The sequence below is a fragment of the Ceratotherium simum genome, chromosome 29, assembly GCF_057802395.1.
Source record: "Ceratotherium simum simum isolate JZ-2026a chromosome 29, ASM5780239v1, whole genome shotgun sequence".
NCBI classification, from domain to species: domain Eukaryota; kingdom Metazoa; phylum Chordata; class Mammalia; order Perissodactyla; family Rhinocerotidae; genus Ceratotherium; species Ceratotherium simum.
Genome location: NC_141928.1, coordinates 29,080,641 through 29,099,657, shown reverse-complemented (window position 1 = coordinate 29,099,657; position 19,017 = coordinate 29,080,641). Strand labels below are relative to the sequence as shown.

The 19,017-nt window shown below is 34.6% G+C and overlaps 1 protein-coding gene across 5 annotated transcripts in view; it reads left to right on the top strand.

Annotated features, from left to right (window-relative positions):
* FSD1L (fibronectin type III and SPRY domain containing 1 like) overlaps positions 1-18,704 on the top strand; it is a 61,690-nt gene extending 42,986 nt beyond the window's left edge. Inside the window, exons 9-14 of one of the 5 annotated variants that reach the window (XM_087419357.1) lie at positions 130-256; positions 3,923-4,023; positions 4,483-4,734; positions 7,823-7,911; positions 13,296-13,414; positions 16,249-18,704. In XM_087419357.1, the coding sequence (XP_087275483.1) occupies positions 130-256; positions 3,923-4,023; positions 4,483-4,734; positions 7,823-7,911; positions 13,296-13,414; positions 16,249-16,273 (713 nt within the window). In that variant the 3' untranslated portion in view covers positions 16,274-18,704. Of the gene's footprint in view, positions 1-129; positions 257-3,922; positions 4,024-4,482; positions 4,735-7,822; positions 7,912-13,295 lie in introns of all 5 variants that reach the window. The other 4 variants (XM_087419358.1, XM_087419361.1, XM_087419359.1 and 1 more) reach the window with 4 other exon arrangements.
* The last annotated feature ends 313 nt before the right edge of the window (positions 18,705-19,017 follow it).

Below are 19,017 nucleotides of genomic sequence, written 5' to 3'. Positions count from 1 at the left end.
AGGAATTTGAACATGATTATCTATATACAGTGTTGAATCAATTGAGTAAGGAAAATAATATGATAGCTGTGCTTCAGAAAGTGGAGATATGCTACATTTTTTTAAAAATTGAAATATTGTTTTGGATAGCACTTAACTTCAGTTTGGATAACTCATCATCCCATTTGAACCTGAGAGTTGAAGATACCTGTGTAGAGTGGGATCCTACTGGAGGAAAAGGTCAAGAAAAAATTAAGGGAAAAGAGAACAAGGGCAGGTAAGCTAGTTCATTAAATCCGTTATCCGGACAATGCTTGTACATTGCTTCTTATTTGACAATAACTTATAATGAAATTCTTCTACATATCAGTATAATTTATGATATATTAGTAACACCAAAGTGAAGAACATACTATTGTGTCAAAAGTTGAATTTGTCATTAACATTTTTCATTACTTTTTCTTTGTTTCTTTCCTATCTTCTTCTTTATACATTTTTATTTCAGTGTTCAATTTCTTTAAAGTTATATCTACAGCAACTTGAACTGCTTAGAGAGAAGTTCCTAATATAGGTGCTGAATTTTAGCCTTATAGATCACCTGTCTTACCTGAAGGTCTGCATTGAATGACAACTTGTAGCATGTACAACCCCAGTGTCTTGCCCCTGATTAGCAACCTTATGAACCAAAGAGGCAGGCTTGGGACCTTTTGTTGTCGTCAGACTTATTTAGGTAGTCTCAAAGTATGGGGACCTCTTTTTTTTAACGGAGGAAAATTTTGCTCAAACTGAAATAAGGTAATATCACTGTGAGTTGCAACAGTGAATAAAAAAATAATTTTCTCAGCGGGCTTTTGATCTAATTGATTATAAGCTGTTAAATTTGAGTTGTAAAGCAGTCTCTTAACAGTTACCTATTTTTATCTGACAGTGTCCATGTTACTTCACTGAAGAAACATACAAGGTGATGATCTATGTCTGTCTAGTTCTAGGACTTAGTATATCTAGCTTGGCTGAATAACTTTAATTTTTTCTTTTAACCAATAAGCCGAAGCCATTGCAGCAGCCTTCATAAGCTAAAATACTGCTCTGTGTAGACTGTCTGTATTGGTAGCTTGTGTTTTGAATTTACAGCATTATAGTATGCTGCATATTATTTGGATTACATTGTATATGATAACAAAACAGTAAGCTCTGCTTTAAAGTCTTTCTTGAATTATTTTCCCTCTTATTTTTTTCTGCATTTACTTATACCTGGCATCTTTCTTGTTGTGCTGTATTCAATATATCTAACATTACAGCTTTGCTTTTATTTGTATTTGGAACGAGGCAAGTTTGAAGTGTTCTGTATTTTATAATCATCATGCAGTTTCAAAAGCATCAAGGATAAAAAACAAAGGTCATTACTGAAATTATTAGGACAGTGCCAGAAAGATGAATCAATTCAAATTTCATGAGTGATAATGTGCTAATTTGAAGATACCACATATCTTTACCAGAAATCAGAATGTGTTCTCTTTTCAAAATTATCTTCCTCTCTTTTTTCTAGTTTATTTGCTCATTATTGGTGAAAGTAATTTCATAGTGTATTATAAATTATAAAATGCTGCTGGATTTAATAGAGTCTGTGACGTTTCATTTGATCACTTGGAGATTTTTAGACTGCTTGTATTTAGCATTTCAGATCATATTATTTCTCTTTCTCCCTTCCCTCCTTTTAAGGGTATTTTGTATGTTAAATGTTAAATTTGTTATATACATTTATTCTTTCCATAAATATTTGTTCACTGTAGGATGTCAAATGGATGTTGTGGAGTTTTTAGGGATAAACACTGTCTCTGTCTTCAAGCAGTTTGCCCTAACTTATGTAGATGAGATATATATCTATATACAGATAACGGTAATACAAAGTGTAGAGATTATGTGTAATGGTAAGTGTGAATAAAGAAGTTTAGGGGAAGAAAAATGTCCTGAGCTGCTGGGGGTTGAAGTGGTCAGTTAGGACAATGAGCGAAACTGAAAGTTAACAATCAAGCCTTTATTCACTTACTGTGATACTATAAGCAAGAAGCCACCAAAAAAAGGGTGCTAGCTTTCCCAGTGTTCCATTTTTTTGTTTGTTTGTTTTTTATTGAGGTCTACCCAGTGTTCCATTCTTCCCGACAGAATGGCGCTGGGTGAGGGTCAGGTAAATGAGCAGGTTGCACATGGAGGATATCTGGAGGATCATCTCACTGCTGAGGAAGCCCCCTACAGAAGGCTCTGGCTAGTGATTTATGGACCTGAGGGCCAAGAAGATGGCAAGGAGGGAAAGGTTAGGAGTGGAAAAGTATTGAGACAGAGTGAGGAAAAATACCTTCAGACTACTCCCCCTACCCCTGCCCCCTTTATGGAGGTATCCCCAGAGGGAGCTGAAAAGAGTCTCAGCTCGGGCCCCCATGCCATAAGGGGGCCTCTGAACAGAGGTGCCTAAGCTAGGAATGCAGTTATGCGTAGGAGGATGGGATGATGGGGACGATTGCAACTCCCTCCACAGTGGACTAGCTGTGCACCAAGTCCCCTGTGGGGAAGGCAGCCCCCTAGGCCTGCCAGTAAAAGCCTTTATAATTGCCTGTGGTTGGGACTGAAAGGTCACACGTAGGATTTTGGCCCGGAGCTGGACTACTCAGAAGAGTTATTTAGCCTGGTAGGATCTGAGGGACCTTCATTAAGGGAATGGTATTTAGGCTGGTTCTCAAGGAAGTGGAAGAATGTGTGGCATTTGGACTTGCAGTGAAAGAGGGAGCAACAAGAGGAAATGCACTGAAGCAGATTGTGTGAGTTTAAGGAACACTTTAGCTGGTACATTGAGGTGGATAGTGCTCTCTGTGGGTGAGAAGGCTAGAAAAGCAGGTTGGGACCAAATCAAGAAGAACCTGAAATGCCAAGCTAAGTCGTTTGCAGGCAGTAAGGGACTACTTAAAGATTTTAAAGTAGGAGAATCAGTTAGGTTTATCTGGTAACAGTGAACAAGATGAATTGGGTTGCAGAAAGATCATTTGGGAAGCTGGTAAAACATGTAGATCATGTTTGACATAAGACAATAAAAGCTGTTATACTTCTTGCAAAAATGTTCTTAGAGTTGGAAGTCTAGAATGCTGCAGTGGAAGAGATCTCCTTATTTAACTTTTCTCTGAAATTTAAACTGACATGCTCAATAGTTATGTCTATTTTTCTTTTCTCCGTGCTTTCCCTTTATTTCTTTACTACTGGTAAGTTATAAATTTTTGTTTTTTAAATGCAGTGATTCAATATAATTCAAATGTTATTTTTTAGATATCTGTGGGATTTGATATATTTTGAGTTTTTGAGAGTTAGTGAAAGGCCTAATTTCATATAAAGGGAGGTCAGGTTGGATCTTGTCCATTGTAGTACGAGAAATGCTTTATCATACATGATATTATCCTGTGCATGGATTTGGACAATTTCTATTTCTTCTTTTAAGAAGAAAGGGTCCAGAACAAAAATACTTACTGCTTATAAAAAAGGTTATTTAGTTTTGATTATAATAAACCTACTTTTGCCTTTGCTTTTATTTAAATTTAACTGCAAGAAATGAAAGCTATAATCCATTATCTTTCTTGAGTTCTTTTTTTTTCTTTAGGTTTTTTTTTTTTCCTTTTTGTCGTGTCTCATTTTGGCATTGTTTCTTATTTCAACTGTGTGTCCTTTGTATAAGCCTGGCTCAGTCTGCATGATGTTCGTGTTTTTAGCCTGCTTTGTATTGATGACTTTTTAAGTGTTTATAATTGACAACTCTGTTTAATAATAATTCAGATAAAATTAAATGGTGCTGTTTGTGCAACATAATTAGAAATCTTTTCAAAGGTTCCTGATTTGTAATTTTAGTTTGTGAAGCATTGACAACACAGAATATTTGTTTTTCTTTTTGTTCTTGTTTATATAGAAGTGGTACACCGTCCCCTAAACGGACATCTGTGGGCTCCAGGCCACCAGCAGTAAGAGGCAGCAGAGATCGTTTTACTGGGGAATCATACACAGTGCTGGGTAGGATAAACGTAGTAGTTCTTCGTTCTCTCAGATTAGAGGCATCACAGTCACACTGGTGGATTTCCACTCACTTAGACCTGGAGTGGCTGCCTGTGTATTGAGTGAATGTTTTGCTGAAGTTTTTCCCTCTTGAGGCCTAATTACTTCAGTGGATTTTCAAATTGTCTTATTATCGATATGTTTAAAACTCTACTTCAGTTTACACAGTGCTCCACATATATGTATAACTCTCGAGAGAATAGTAAGGAAGAAAAGTTCTGAAGCCTTTTATATTCAGAAAAATTAGTAATATACAAGTAAAGTTATAGCAAATACTCTCGATTTAGTGTCTGTGTGTTAATATGATCATTCTCCTGAATCACATTTTTTGTGCCATTTTGTGGGATGAGAGGTGAAAATCTATGTGACTCATAAGGAAGAGGTAAGAGTCAAATTTACCTTTCTGATCTTTTGTAGGAGACACTGCTATTGAAAGTGGACAACATTATTGGGAGGTCAAGGCCCAGAAGGATTGTAAATCCTACAGTGTAGGAGTAGCATACAAGACTTTGGGGAAATTTGACCAATTAGGAAAGACAAACACTAGTTGGTGTATCCATGTCAACAACTGGCTACAAAACACATTTTCAGCAAAGCATAATAATAAAGTCAAAGCCTTGGATGTTACTGTTCCTGAGAGAATAGGTGTATTTTGTGATTTTGATGGGGGTAAGTTTCCTGATTTTCTCATAAGTCCTTTCATCATAGTTGCTTGTATTTCAGTACTTTCACTGATAATATCTGTACAGAATTTCTATTAGTATTGTGATAAGGGTGTTTTGACCTGCTAAGACTTGATCACAAGCATAATTTCAGCTCTAGAATTGACAGGAAGGGTGTGTGATGTCTGCCTGCAGCCCTACAAACGCACTCATCTATAATATACTAAATAAGTCTGAAAGAAAGATTTTGCTAATTTTATTACCTGTAAAGAGTGGTGGAGTCAGATTTTTTCCGTTGGAGTACACCGTAGAAATTACTGAGTCCATCTGCCACACAGTATAAAATCCTTGTTATATTATGTCTGCAGGTAGTTGCCGTCCTGTGCTTGAAGAACTGTTTTTATGTGGAGCTTATTGTCTTAGAAGGCAGCCTGTTTCATTGTTGGATAGCATTGGTTAGAAGGTTTTTCTTAAATTGACTGACTTTGTCTCCCAATAACTTCTGAGACTGTTGCTCTTAAATTTTGTCATCTGGAGAAACACAGAATTATGTTCCCTAATCCACATTTACATGGTAATCCTTATTTGTTTAAAAACTACTAGCATTGCTTCTCTTGCCCTGTTTTTCCAGATTATACATTCTCTGTACCATTAGCTGTTCCTTACAAGTTAGTTTTTCCAAACCCCTGTAATCTCCTATGGTTGTATACTGTGTCAGTATATTTCTTAAAAGATTGATTCTCAAAGTAGAACACAACTTCCGACCATCATAGGACAGTGATTTGACAGCACAATTTCTAGTTATTTTACTTAATAGCACTGTTGACCTATATTAAGCTTGTAGCCACATAGTGCACTAGATCTTTTTTCATGGAGTTCTCTCAAATTGTCTTTTTCCTCTTATATTAGGCAGTTTAGGGTTGTTTTTTATTGTTTATAACTCAAATGAAGAATATTACATTTGTCCATAAGTTTCATCTTAATAGATTTGATCAAGCTTTCCCTTCTGTTAAAATCATCTAAAAATTAACTTGCTATTTATCTTTTGCAAAATTTCTTTAAGCTTTTGAATTGAGTATTTGAAAAGTATCTTCTGTACTGTCATCTAAATAGTTATAAAAATTTTGAAGATGACATACTATTGAACTAGGGAACAAAAGTAATTCCCTAGATGCTTCTTTCCAAGTTGATATTTTATGCTAATAAAACACAATTTTACCATTTTAAGTAACATTGTGTCCACATAATTCTATGAGCTGTCGACCTAGTTACTCAAACAAAAAAAGAAACAAGTTAATTTTGGCTTGATTTATGTTTAGTGATAACATGTCAGTTTTGCTGCATTCTTTTTTATTTATTGACTTTGAATCAGATAAATAATTTTCCTCAGAATAAATGATAAATTTATTGGCACACATTTTTTTTTCCTTTTCAATTACCAAGGTAAGCATTTGCTTATCTTCTTCTGTCTCCTTTCCCATACTTTGTGGTTCCTCAAAGACGGTAGTGAAAAGTGTGATTTTTATCTCAGAGCAAAGGGTACAGAAAGGAGAAGTTGTAATGCAAAATGGAATCAGATTCTGAGGGCTTTGAAAAATAGTAATAGGCTAATTTCTTTTTAGTAGTTGAGGGAGGGGAGTTTCTGCACATTTTAGAAAACTATAGTTATATGATGATAATCTAATTTTAGACATATTAGAGAGTTAATGGCTAACCATGGAACAGATTGCAAAGATAGTGTAAGAGTTTTCAGGAGGCAGTCTTTAAGCAATGTAGGCAAGACCATGTCTGTTTTAAGTATTATATCCTTATTGCCTGGCCAGTGCTTTTTGCATAGTAAGTCCTTAATAAGTGTTTGTTGAGTGATTAGTAGTAACAAGGGCCTGGGCAGTGGGGAATCAAGAAGAATGGATTTGATGGTGTGAACGTAGAATTCATAGGACTTGGTAACTAAATGTGGATTGGAGGGAGAGACAAAGAAGAGTTGAAGGTGACTCTGGGGTTCCAGCTGGTGTGATCAAGAGAATGCTAGTGTCATCAACAGGATAGGAAACAGAGTCTTGGGGAAAGATGAGATGTCAGCAGGACAACCATGTGGCACATCTGACAAATATTTAGAAATTCAGTGCTAGAACTTGGAAGAGAAGTAGAGCTGAAGCTAATTATTAGAGACAGCATCACAGAGTGGCTACTGAAGATTGCACAGAACAACTAACTAATTGTCTAACAATTACTAAATTTGTGATCATATATGGGTTGCTTAATATTTTGAGGTAATATATATAAGGCACCTAAGGCTTTAATAGTAGGCATAAATGTTAGTTTCTTTTCTGTTCTTCTCTGTTTGGTGGAAGCTGATTTATTAAGGAAGCATTGTGGAGAGAAACAGAGCCTGGACAAGCGCCTACATTTAGAATAGGAGAAAAAGAGGCAGAAGATATCCTCAGGATTAGGGTACAAACCAAGAGAATAGTCATGGAAGAGGAGTTTCAAGAGGTGATAACAGTTGTAAGGAGGCCATCAGGTTGGACAGTTAGGTGGTCAGAAAGACAGAGTTTAGTTGCGTGATCATGTTGAAAGACAAACTGTGAGGGGACTTTACAAATTAACAGAGCTGAAGCAGTGATAACTATACTGTGATTTCAGAGACTGAAGTATGAGTATGGCTTCAAGTAGTTAGCAGACAAGGGTTAGTAGAGTAAACCTTAAATGGTGATAGGATTTGGGTAGAGAGGCTGGTTATAATAAAAATGAGGAAGAAATAGCCTTGGTTTTTACTCGGCTAGGGAAAACATTTGTTAAATAATGATAAAATAAAGAAATAGTTTACATTGAATAGAATAGTGCTGGATATGGAAGCACTATGGAGATCTTGAAAACCAAAGAAAACTGGATTTGGGCTTTTTCTTAAGCATGTTCACTACTGATTTTCAAGTGAGAATTACTAAATATAGTCCTCACAATTTGTAAGAAAAAAATGAATACCAAAATATGCATTTAGTTATTACTTTTATGCATGATTATATGTTAGACTTAATTAGATGTTATAATTTTTTGTATGATAAATTAGGCTTTTTTTGTTTCCTTCCTTTTAGGTCTACTTTCTTTCTATGATGCAAACTCAAAACAGTTGTTGTATTCCTTTAAGACAAAATTTACTCAGCCAGTACTACCTGGTTTCATGGTTAGTACCTAATTTATATTTTATTTGATTTGGCAACTTTAAGGAGAACAATCTATGGTGTATATTTGGGAAGCAGAATATCTTATGTTTTCCTCATAATCCTCTCCCTTTCCCCAGTCCACCTCTCCCAAATCTGTGGTTGTATATTTTTGGTATATTTTATTGAAGTTAATGTTAATACATAAAAGTATGCAAATCATGGGGCTGGCCTGGTGGCATAGTGGTTAAGTTTGCATGCTCCACTTCGGTGGCCCGGGGTTCACAGGTTTGGATCCCGGGCACGGACCTATGCACCGCTCATCAAGCCATGCGGAGATGGCGTCCCACATAAAAAAAAATAGAGGAAGACGAGCACAGGTGTTAGCTCAGGGCCAGTCTTCCTCAGCAAAAAGAGGAAGACTGGCAACAGATGTTAACTCAGGACCAATCTTCCTCACAAAAGATAAAAAGTATGCAAATCATAGGCATGCAGTTTGATGAATCTTCATCGGACTGCACTCATTTTTGTAAACCAGCATCTAGATCAAGAAATGGAACATTACCAGAACCTCTTAAGCTCCCTTTTGAAGCTTGGAAATGTGCTCATTTCCAGTCCCTAATGGGGCCTCCTCCAAAGTGGTTACTATCTTGAGTTTTAATACCATAAATTCATTTTGCCATCTTTTCAACTTTGAATAAATGGAATCCTACAATATCTTTTTGGCTCAACTCTGTGTTTGTGAGATTTATCCATGTTGTTCTGTGTGGTCGTAGTGCGCTTGTTCTCATCTGGTTTTCCATTATTTGACTATATCATAATTTACCCATTCTAATTTAGTTGGATACTTGGGTGGTTTCCATTTAGGGACATTTACAAATAGAACTGTTATGAATATTCTTGTTCGTGTCTTTTGGTAAATGTATTCCATTGGGTATATAACTAGGATTGGGGTTGCTAGATCATATGGCATGTGCGTAATTAACTGTAGTAGGGTTGTCCAAAGTTGTCGGTTATACTAATTTACCACCAGCAGCGTATGAGAGTTTGCGTTCCTCTGCGTCTTTATCCACACTTGGTATTGTCTTTTTTTAAGTTTTGGTCCTTCTAGTGGGTATGATACATTACGTTGTGGTTTTCATTTGCATTTCTTTGCCGGCTAGTGCTATTGAACACCTTTTTGTGTGTTTATTGACTGTTTGAGTATATCCTTTTGTGAAATGGTTGTTCAGGTCTTTTGCTTGTATTTCTATTGGGTTCTCTTCCTATTTCTTATTGATCGATTAAGAGTTCTTTATGTAGTCTGAGTTCCCTGCCAGATGTATGTATTGCAAATACCTTCTCCACTCTGGCTTTCCTTTTCCCTCTCTTATTGGTGTCTTTCGATGAACAAAAGTTGTTTATTTTAATATTGCTCAATTTATCAATTTTTTCATTTATGGTTATCACTTTTTGTGTTCTGTTAAGAAATCTTTCTTTACCCCCAGGGTCATGAAGACATTCTTGTGTTTTCTTCTAAAGGCTTTTCTTGTACATTTAGACATAGACTACATTTACAATACAAGAACAATGTAAAATTGATATGTTTGGTATGAAGTTGGGGTCAGGATAAATTCGTTAATTCCATATGGATATTTGCTTATTCCTGGACCAGTTATTAAGATCATCCTTTTTCCATTGCAGTGCAGTGTCATCTTTGTAAAATATTAGATGACTGTGTGTGGTAGGCTGAATGTATATATGTTCTATACACACACATATTATTTCAGGACTACTCAATTTCAGGTTGATTTATTACATGTCATGATTACAAATCATTACATGATTTATTACAAGTCATGATTCTCCACATAAAATGAAACTTGGTTTTTGAATTTATTTTTTTATTAAGCAAATGTTATGTCTTCTCACAACTTCTTAATCCTTTGCATTTCTTTATAAAGTTAGGCTACTGTGGGGAGTTCTGCAACCCAGTTAAGATCTTCATTATTCTGGGTAGAACATTCCTTAATTTGGAGGCTACTTCTACAAATCAGGATGGTATATTTCCCCTAGACTTGGTGGAATGTTTTGTTACGTGTGATTTTCCATCATCACCTCCAACTACGAGGAGAAAGTATTCTGGGTATTTGTGAGTTTAAAATAGAGTACTTTTAAATCTCACAATTGAGAGTGATTATTTCCTCTAGATACCCTAAAACTTTTAAACTTAAGTTTAAAACAATGCTAATAACCAAGACTCTTACTTTTTCATTAAAAAGTATAAGTGATTCATGAATAAGGTTATTGTTCATAGAAAAATACTTACAGATATTGGAAGGGTTATTTTTTATTTATTTTTTCACTTTGCCACAAACTGCTACTGTATTATGTATTTTTGGCTGTTTTCCAAATTGGTCAATCAGGGACAAATTTTTTGCCACATAGAATGCAAAGTTATCTTTTTCCCTAAGTCTTAGATATATTTTTATAAAAGGGTAGATTTCATATTTAATTTGAGTTTATCTCAGGTAGATATGTCAGGTAGATGTTCATTGTTTTTCATTCCAAATAATCAAACTATAATTACATTAGTAAATGTTGTAAGATGCTTTAGGAAATGTATTTTCAAAATGGTTAAAATTGGTTTTTTTCCTTCATTGAAGGCTTGCTTTTTTTTTTTTTTTTTCTGGTGGGGAAGATTGGCCCTGAGCTAACATCGGTGCCAATCTTCCTCTACTTTATATGTGGGATGCTGCCATAGCATGGCTTGAAGAACGGTGTGTAGGTCCATGCCCGGGATCCAAACCTGTGAACCCTGGGCCACTGAAGCAGAGTACATGAACTTAACCACTACACCACTGGGCTGGCCACGAAGGCTTGCTTTTGTTTTTTGTTTTTTTTTTTTTTTTTGGGTGAGGAAGATTGGCCCTGAGCTAACATCTGTGCCCATCTTCCTCTGTTTTGTATGTGGGATGCTGCCACAGCATGGCTTGAGGAGCGGTGTCAGTCTGCACCTGGGCTTTAAACCCGTAAACCCTGGGCCGCTGAAGCGGAGCATGCGAACTTAACCACTGCGCCACTGGGCTGGCCCCCTGGAGGCTTGCTTTTTTAATTAAGTAAATGACTGTTAAATTTTTTGTATATAAGATTAATTTTTTTTTAAAGTTAGGTTTATTGAGGTGTAATTTACGGTAGTGTACAGTTCTATGGGATTTGACAAATGCATTCAGTTGTATAACCACCACCATAACAAGACAGAACATTCCATCACCCTGGAAAATTCCTTCATGCTCCTTTGTAATGGACCTCTCCTGTCACACCCAGTCCGGGCAATTACTAACCAGTTTTTAGTCCCTATAGTTTTGCCTTTTCCAGACTATCATAGAAAAGGAATTGTGTAGTATGTAGACTTTTGGTTCTGTACCATAATGCATTTGAAATCCATCCATGTTGTTGTGTCATCAGTGGTCCCTTTTTTTTATTGCTGAGTAGTGTTCCATATATGTATGTACCACACATTATTCATCCATTCACCAGTTGAAGGACATTTGGGTTCTTTCCAGGTTTGGGCAATTATGAATAAAGGCACTATAAACATTCATAGATGGGTTTTTTTGTGAATATTTGTTTTCATTTCTTTTGGGTAAATACCTAGGAGTGAAGTTGCTAGATCACGTTGAAAGTATATGTTTAACTTTATGAGAAGCTACCACAGTGTTTTCCAAAGTGGCTGTACCACTTTTGCATTCCTGCTAGCAATATATGAGAGTTCACCAGATCCTTGCCATTATTTGATATTGTCAGATTTTTTGTTGTTGCTAAGCCATTTTAGTAGGTGTGTAATGGTATTTCACTGTGGTTTTAATTTGCATTTTCCTAAGGAAAAATGATATTGAGCATCTTTTCATGTGCTTATTTGCCATTTGTATAATTTCTTTGGTGAAATGTCTGTTAAAATCTTTTGCTCATATTTTGTATTGGGTTGTTTTCTTATTAGTAATGAGTTTTAAGATTTCTTTATGTATTCTGGATATGAGTCCTTTATCAGATAAATGTTTTGCAAGTATTTGCTCCCAGTATGTGGTTTTTTTCATTTTCAGAACATTTCGAAGAGAAGTTTTTCATTTTGATGAAGTCTAGTTTATTAATTTTTTTTTTTTTCTTTTATGGATCATGCTTTGCCTGACTCAAGGTCGCAAAGATATCCTCCTATGTTTTCTTCTTGAAGTTTTACAGTTTAGGTTTTACATTTAGGTCTATGATCCTTTTTGAGTTAATTTTTGTATATGCTACCAGGTATGGTTTGAGATCTGTTTTTTAGCATATGGGTGTCCAGGTGTTCCAGTGCCACTTACTGAAAAAGGCTAACCTTTCTCCATTGATTTGCCCTTCTACTTTTGCGGTAGATATTTTGAGTAAATATCTGTGTGAATAGCTTAAATAATTTCCGAAAAAATAATATAGTAAGTAGTTTTAGAATTAGAGAGTTGCTTTTTTGTTTTGGTAGTTGTCATTACTGAACCTGCTTTTTTAAAAATTTAGAATGTTAATTATATAGTTATAAATTGCACAGGTCAGTAGATTCTTTGGTACAGTACTATAGTTACTTAGTAAATACTGAACGCTTTAGGATATAGTCAAAGGTGGGAATACTTAAACAATTTCTAGACTCTCCCCAGCCTTAAGCTTGTGTCTGCCACATACATGGCAGTTGATGATAGTTTAAATGATCCATATTTTCATATTTTAATTCTCTTGACTCTAAATCAGTTATTGTTGACTTTATTGAAGGATAGCTGCTTTGTTCACAATAAAACAGTTTTATCTTTCATGAACTCGTTCACATTTATGATAATTAATAGAATATGGCAAGTGTATCTGGATATTGCCATTTGCATTTTCTCAGGAGTCCTTCTTAAAGAATTATAAAAGAGTTCTTATTGTTAAGAAGTTAGGGAAGAAACTAATGGATTTTACTCTGTGAACAGAGGGATGTTAGATGCCTACAGTCTCAGGCCACACCTCATTATCAACATCTAAAGCAGTAATTGGGGTAAGGAGGTTGGCTCTTTGTGCACTTCTCTTGAATAGTGAAGGTTAGCATCAATAATGATCGCCAGTGTCTTTTGCCTAGATTAATCTAATTTAATCTCTAAATTTCTGCAGCTCTTAGTTCCCTCTTGTGTGCAGTTCCAGTGGGTTCTGCTACCACAAAGACTTCCTCTGGCCTCTCTGGTTCTAAAAGACTCTTGAGTTGTTAACCTTTCCACTTCTCCTCAGTTCAAATATGAAGGTTATCAGTTTGGAACTTGTTGATGTTCACAGATGTGGCATTTTGCCTTTCAAATGGAAAGAAATTTAAGGATCATTTAAGTTCTAATTTGATTTGAAATCTGACTGAAGCTTTCTTTTTGTCTTTTCTTAGGTTTGGTGTGGTGGACTTTCTTTGAGTACTGGGATGCAGGTTCCAAGTGCTGTGAGAACACTTCAGAAAAGTGAAAATGGAATGACTGGTTCCACTAGCAGCCTGAACAATGTTACCCAGTAATGCCTACTCAGAATACGTTTACCCCCCCGTTTGATTGGGTGGCTTTTCTGTGGAGTTACTAATCACAGAAACTTGAGTGGTGGAAATCAGATTTGCTATGTTCTGCTTTAAGGCCTGGAGTCTTTTAGTGTTAAGCATCTAGTATGAAGCATTCACAGGAATCTACTGTGCAATATCATAGAAGCAAGCAGATATCAAGCGAGAAACTAATGTTTGAAGAGTAAATGGGAAAAAAGGCAGTGTTTAAATAGTTACATAGAAGCTCATTTTTGCTTTTCTTGGATTACTTTGGCTCTTCTAATATGTTTAGTTACATACGGTAGCCCTGGGGCCTGAGGTGAAAAGCATTTAAATCTTGCCTTCTTTCTTCTATACTTACTCTTTTTTTATCTCATCATTACTCTTTTTTTATCTCATCATTACCTATTATTTAGTTCTTACACTGAAGCTTTAAAAATATGCAGTGCTCTTAAGTGTTTCTAAAAATTCAAATAATTGGTTGGGGATGCTAGAAAGTTTTTCTTACAATGGTTTATTTTTCCCCTTTTATAAATAAGTTGAGTTTTGCTAAATTATCCTCTTTTGTTTATTGACTAGATTGAATATCGTTTTCTCTTTTCCAAATATCGTGATATTTCTCTTGTGGTTACAACTCAAAATAGAGAGTGGATAGGAAGAGTTTCTAGACATACACAAAGGGATATTCTTTATATGTTGCCCTGTTTAATTAGACTTCTTTTCATTCCATCATTTTGGATGATGGGTAAGATATTTTTAAAAGCTTTATATTTTCTGATTTTGTCGTCTGGTTTAATACAACCTTTAATAGTTACTTTGGTAAAATTCCCACTTGATTTTGGTAATAACTGATAATAATTCTACTGATTTTTAACGTTTCTGGTTGGAATGAAAGTTTATTAAAGTTATATAGAAGGTAGGAAAACCTACACACCCAAGTTTTATCTAAGAAGGATAGGTTATAAAGGGAGGTGCCTAAAACTATTCTTTACTGAAATCATTTATATCTGCTTTTTAATAAGATATGGAATGGTTTAAACAGTGTTTTGAAAAAAATCTACATATCTCTGACTTATTTGACACATGAGTTTTTCAAACATAACTATTCAGAGGTTATTTTCCTTTAGCTACCTTCATTTGCTTTCTAAGGAGGTGTAATTCTTGCAAAAATCAACATAGAATAATCTTTCCCAAACTTAGGGAAATGAGTAAAACCCATGGTTATTAAGCAGAACTATCTATTTTTAATAAGTTGATTAAAATTTGTAACACAAGTCTTTTGGGCCAAACTGAAAGTTGTAATTACAGTGTTTTAAGAAGTCCTTGAGCATTTTAAAGAGGGCTGAATTTGTATATTCCTTAATTTTTGGAACCTTTACTTTCTCATGTTGACTTTCTTTCGTTTTAAGTATATTGTCCTATGACAACTTTTCCCCAAGAAATGACCATTGCTATTTACATTTGAGTTTCTTTCTACAGAAAGACCTGTGGAATAGGAATACCTCATTCTCTTTTAAAGTTTACTGCTTACTGATATGATGTTTTGTTCATTGGTAAAACAAATCTAAATAAGGAATTTATTTGAACTGGGTTTTATTTTTCCAGAGGACATTCATATCTGCACCATTATCTATGACATTTTGGTAATTTTAAAGATTATAAGGCAGTCTGGGCCGGCCCTGTGGCTTGGTGGTTAAGTGCGCGCGCTGCGATGCTGGCGGCCCGGGTTCGGATCCCGGGTGCGCATCGAGGCACCACTTCTCCGTTCATCCTGAGGCCGAGTCCCACATGCAGCAACTAGAAGGATGTGCAGCTACGACACACAACTATCCACTGGGGCTTTGGGGGGAAAAAATAAAATAAATAAAATCTTTAAAGATTATAAGGCGGTCTAGAGAATGAAATACGTCAATAGATAGTCTTTTGATTCTCCAAACAAATATAATTTTGGTTTTTGTTCCTCGTAGAGATTTTGAAAGTAATTTTTGGATGTTCTGTTCTCTACAGCGAGGTTTTTCCAGGACCTAAGGAAACAGGAAATTATCATTGTCTTTCATGAGTCAAACCTGAAAGCAGTAATTTAGTGGTGAAGCTGCTTTATGTGAACAGTTACACATGCATATTAGCAAAAATGACACAGAAAAAGCCAGAAGTTCTTGTATAAAATTTTTTACTATTATGTCTTATGTAATTGTGTCTTCTCTTTAATTCAGTGCCTTCTTCCTCTAAGCATGCTCTTGCTCCATTCCCCATGCAGTGTCAAGTGATATTTAAGTCAGAGAAGATTATGTTGTACTGGTGAGAGCCTTCTATTGCAGGGGCATGGGGAAAAGGACATATTAATCAGGGGCTGGAGGAGTGCATATGATTCTTTCCTGTGCTCATGCCATCATTTGAAACCCTTCATATAAAATTTTTGAATAATCATTTGGAAAATTCATTTGAAGTAATATGATGATTACTTCAAAATAAGAATCTGAGGTTTTCCTCTTACTATGCTTCTTCTTAAAGATCTCTAAAAATAAAGAGCAAAATGTATGGGTTTTTAGTTTAGTTGTTTTAAGTTTGTTTGTGTTAAGTTAAACTGGAGCAAGTTTGTCACCCTCATTTCAAACTGGAAAATAAACAACTGTAGTGCCTATTTAAATAGTCTCAAATTAAGGTAACTATTAACTTGACCATAATATATAACATTGTCATTGACATTTGAATTAAAAAATATTGAGCTCTTTTGGTCATTTAATACATTGTGGAAAGTTGGTATACCCTTTCAAACATTCTTTATTGGTTTATTTACTCTTTGTTTTGACAGATCAAACATGATTGCTTTCAAGTAAAAGAAATGCAAGAGAAGTGACAGTAATGGATGTATCACAAGTGTCAAAAATTATGTTTTATAAATACATGCATTTGGTGTTGCATTTCTCTTTTAGCAGCTGAATCCCAAACCAGTTTTAGTAAACTGGATAAAGAAATGAAGGAATTGCCTTAAGCACTTTAGAAAAAGAATTTTTTTACAATTCATTTTGACTCTCTGGGTTGACCATGTCACGATACATCTTCAACTTTTGGTAAATATGTATGTGCCAAGCATTTAATAACTGAATGCACATAGAAATTTAAATATACAATGATTCTTTGAATATTCTAGGTATAGGTAAACAAACTGAAAGTATTAGGGGCGGGTGTGCCTGTCTGTACATGGGTTTAATTGATGGCGTCTGTGCCATTTTGACAAGCCGTGAACTGCTGCTGTACAGCTAGACTTGGTCTGCTTTGTTCTGCAAACAGTGATTTTTCCTCATGTTATCATCTAAAGAGACATATTGGCTTGGTTTTATTTACTCATTTATGAAATTAAAGCATGAACAGTATCATGTATAATTGAATTTTTTGTGACTGATCCTTGTTGGTATAAATAATAGAAGTAAATAATTGGTAATGAAATCTTTTAATTAGGCTAAGATACTCTGTTTCATGACTTACCTAGGATGATTAGTTTTTCTCTATATACCTTTTCCATAAAGTTATAGTCACTTATATATTTTTAGTTGTTTCTTTTGGAAACATAGGGGAAAAATGGAAAAGGATATATATGGAAAATGGTTATTTCAAAGAGTATTAATTTTAGAAGAGGACAGTATAGACTTCTTACTGTAAAATGTGTGATTCCAGACTAAAAAAAACTAAGGACTGTATTTTCAAGTTATCATAATAATTCTTTTTAAAAACCCCATATTTGTTGTGTCAGTGTTCATTCACTGGCTAATTCATACAACAAATATTTAAGTGTCTGTGATATGGCAGTCATACTTTGTATTCAGATTTCCAAATTTGATTTACTGTGCATATAGTTTTCCAGCTTTTGAGTGGTGTGACAAAGTTTGCATCTTAAAAATAATGTTTTGCTAATAAATCAGAAATTTTAAAAAGTAAATTTGTTATAGTTTATAAAAAATTCAAAGTAACTGCATATAATATGAGTTACTTTTATATAGGCACATAAAGTGAGTCTGGAAAGGTTTCTTTCTTGATTTTATTTTTACACTGGATATATTCTTTTAGGGAAGAATATGGTCAGCATAAATTTACTCAACATCCAAGCAACCATAAAGTTATTTGTTATTTTAAACCAAAATGTACACTTCATAATGCCAGTCCTGGAGCATTATAAGAGATCACGAATGTTTCTTTAATCATCACAGAAAGATTACCTCATGTTCAGTATAGTTTTAGTTTTGTGTGTATCTTACAGTATTCACATTATGCAAATATTTGTGATCCTTGTATGTCACATATGATAGCTTTGTTACCTGGAATATTTGATTAATGTAAATACTGTAAGCTTTTTGAGTAATTTGGAGTTTAAATGGATTACATTTGGTATATATTGTTTTTGTTGAAAAGATATTGTTGGACATGCCATATAAAGGGTAGTCTTGGCTTATAAATAAATACCAGAGGTTACCATAGTACTTCTCTCCTCAGACTACTCGATTATTAAATTAAAACAGTATTTGTTATTTCTGGGTCAATATAAGGTACTGACTTTTGAATCATAGTCATTTGAACCATGTTAGTTTAAACTGATATATTTTCTTAATGGTACCTGTTCAATATAAGTTAGTCCTCGGGAATGGACATGTAGAGGATTTCATAGTATGTAGGGCAGAAGGTAGGTGAATGTGTTTGCTTTGGCTTGGAACTTCTTAAGTTTGAACCAATTTTAAAGAAAGTCAAATTATAAGTGATTGGTAAAAAGCATTTTATTAGTATTGGAACTTTTTGGAGAGCCTAAGGGCTATGAGAATGCATAATTTTTTTTTAACATTTCCAATATCTTTAAGGTACCAAAGTGCTGAGTCTAATTTACCTTTTAAAAAGGAGACTCTTTAAAATCAAATTTATAACTAATTCATACTATAAGATATATAATAGCTAAAGTTTTAGAGTAATTTATATTAAAAACCACTAGTCTTTAAAATTTCTGGATATAATGTAAAAGGTAGCTTGGCTTCATTTCTTCTAAAGTATTTAAAATTAATTACCTGAACTCTACCATATACAAGATCTGTGACCTCTACATAAATCATTTCTCGTCCTTGGGCCTCCATTGCCTTACATAAAATAACTGTAACTTGTTCAGCCTACCTCACAGGGCTGTTGTGAGGAATAAAATGAAATGGAGTATGTGAAGTTGCTTCAACAACAGTAAAATGCTATATAAATGTAAGGTATTATTTTCAATTAATAAAAGATTTAAGTGTTTGGATACTTCCACATTACTTTGATAAAGCGTGTGCTTCAAGTGGTATTACCGGAACTTCAAATGTGATTTAAAAAAAAAAAAAAAACCCTGATTAAAATGTCCTTTAACGTTCTTTAGTTTTTGCATGACCTGTGGTCTTTTTGTATTTTCTCATCAAGGCTGTTACTCTATATCAGTTTCTAGAACTGTAAAATTTCTCCCACAGCATTAGTGTGTCAGTGTAGAATAGGAGCATAAATAAATGATGTAAGCTATGTTTCCATCCAGGCATTTGCACTTCCAATTTATGACTGCTCAGTGCCACATGCAAAG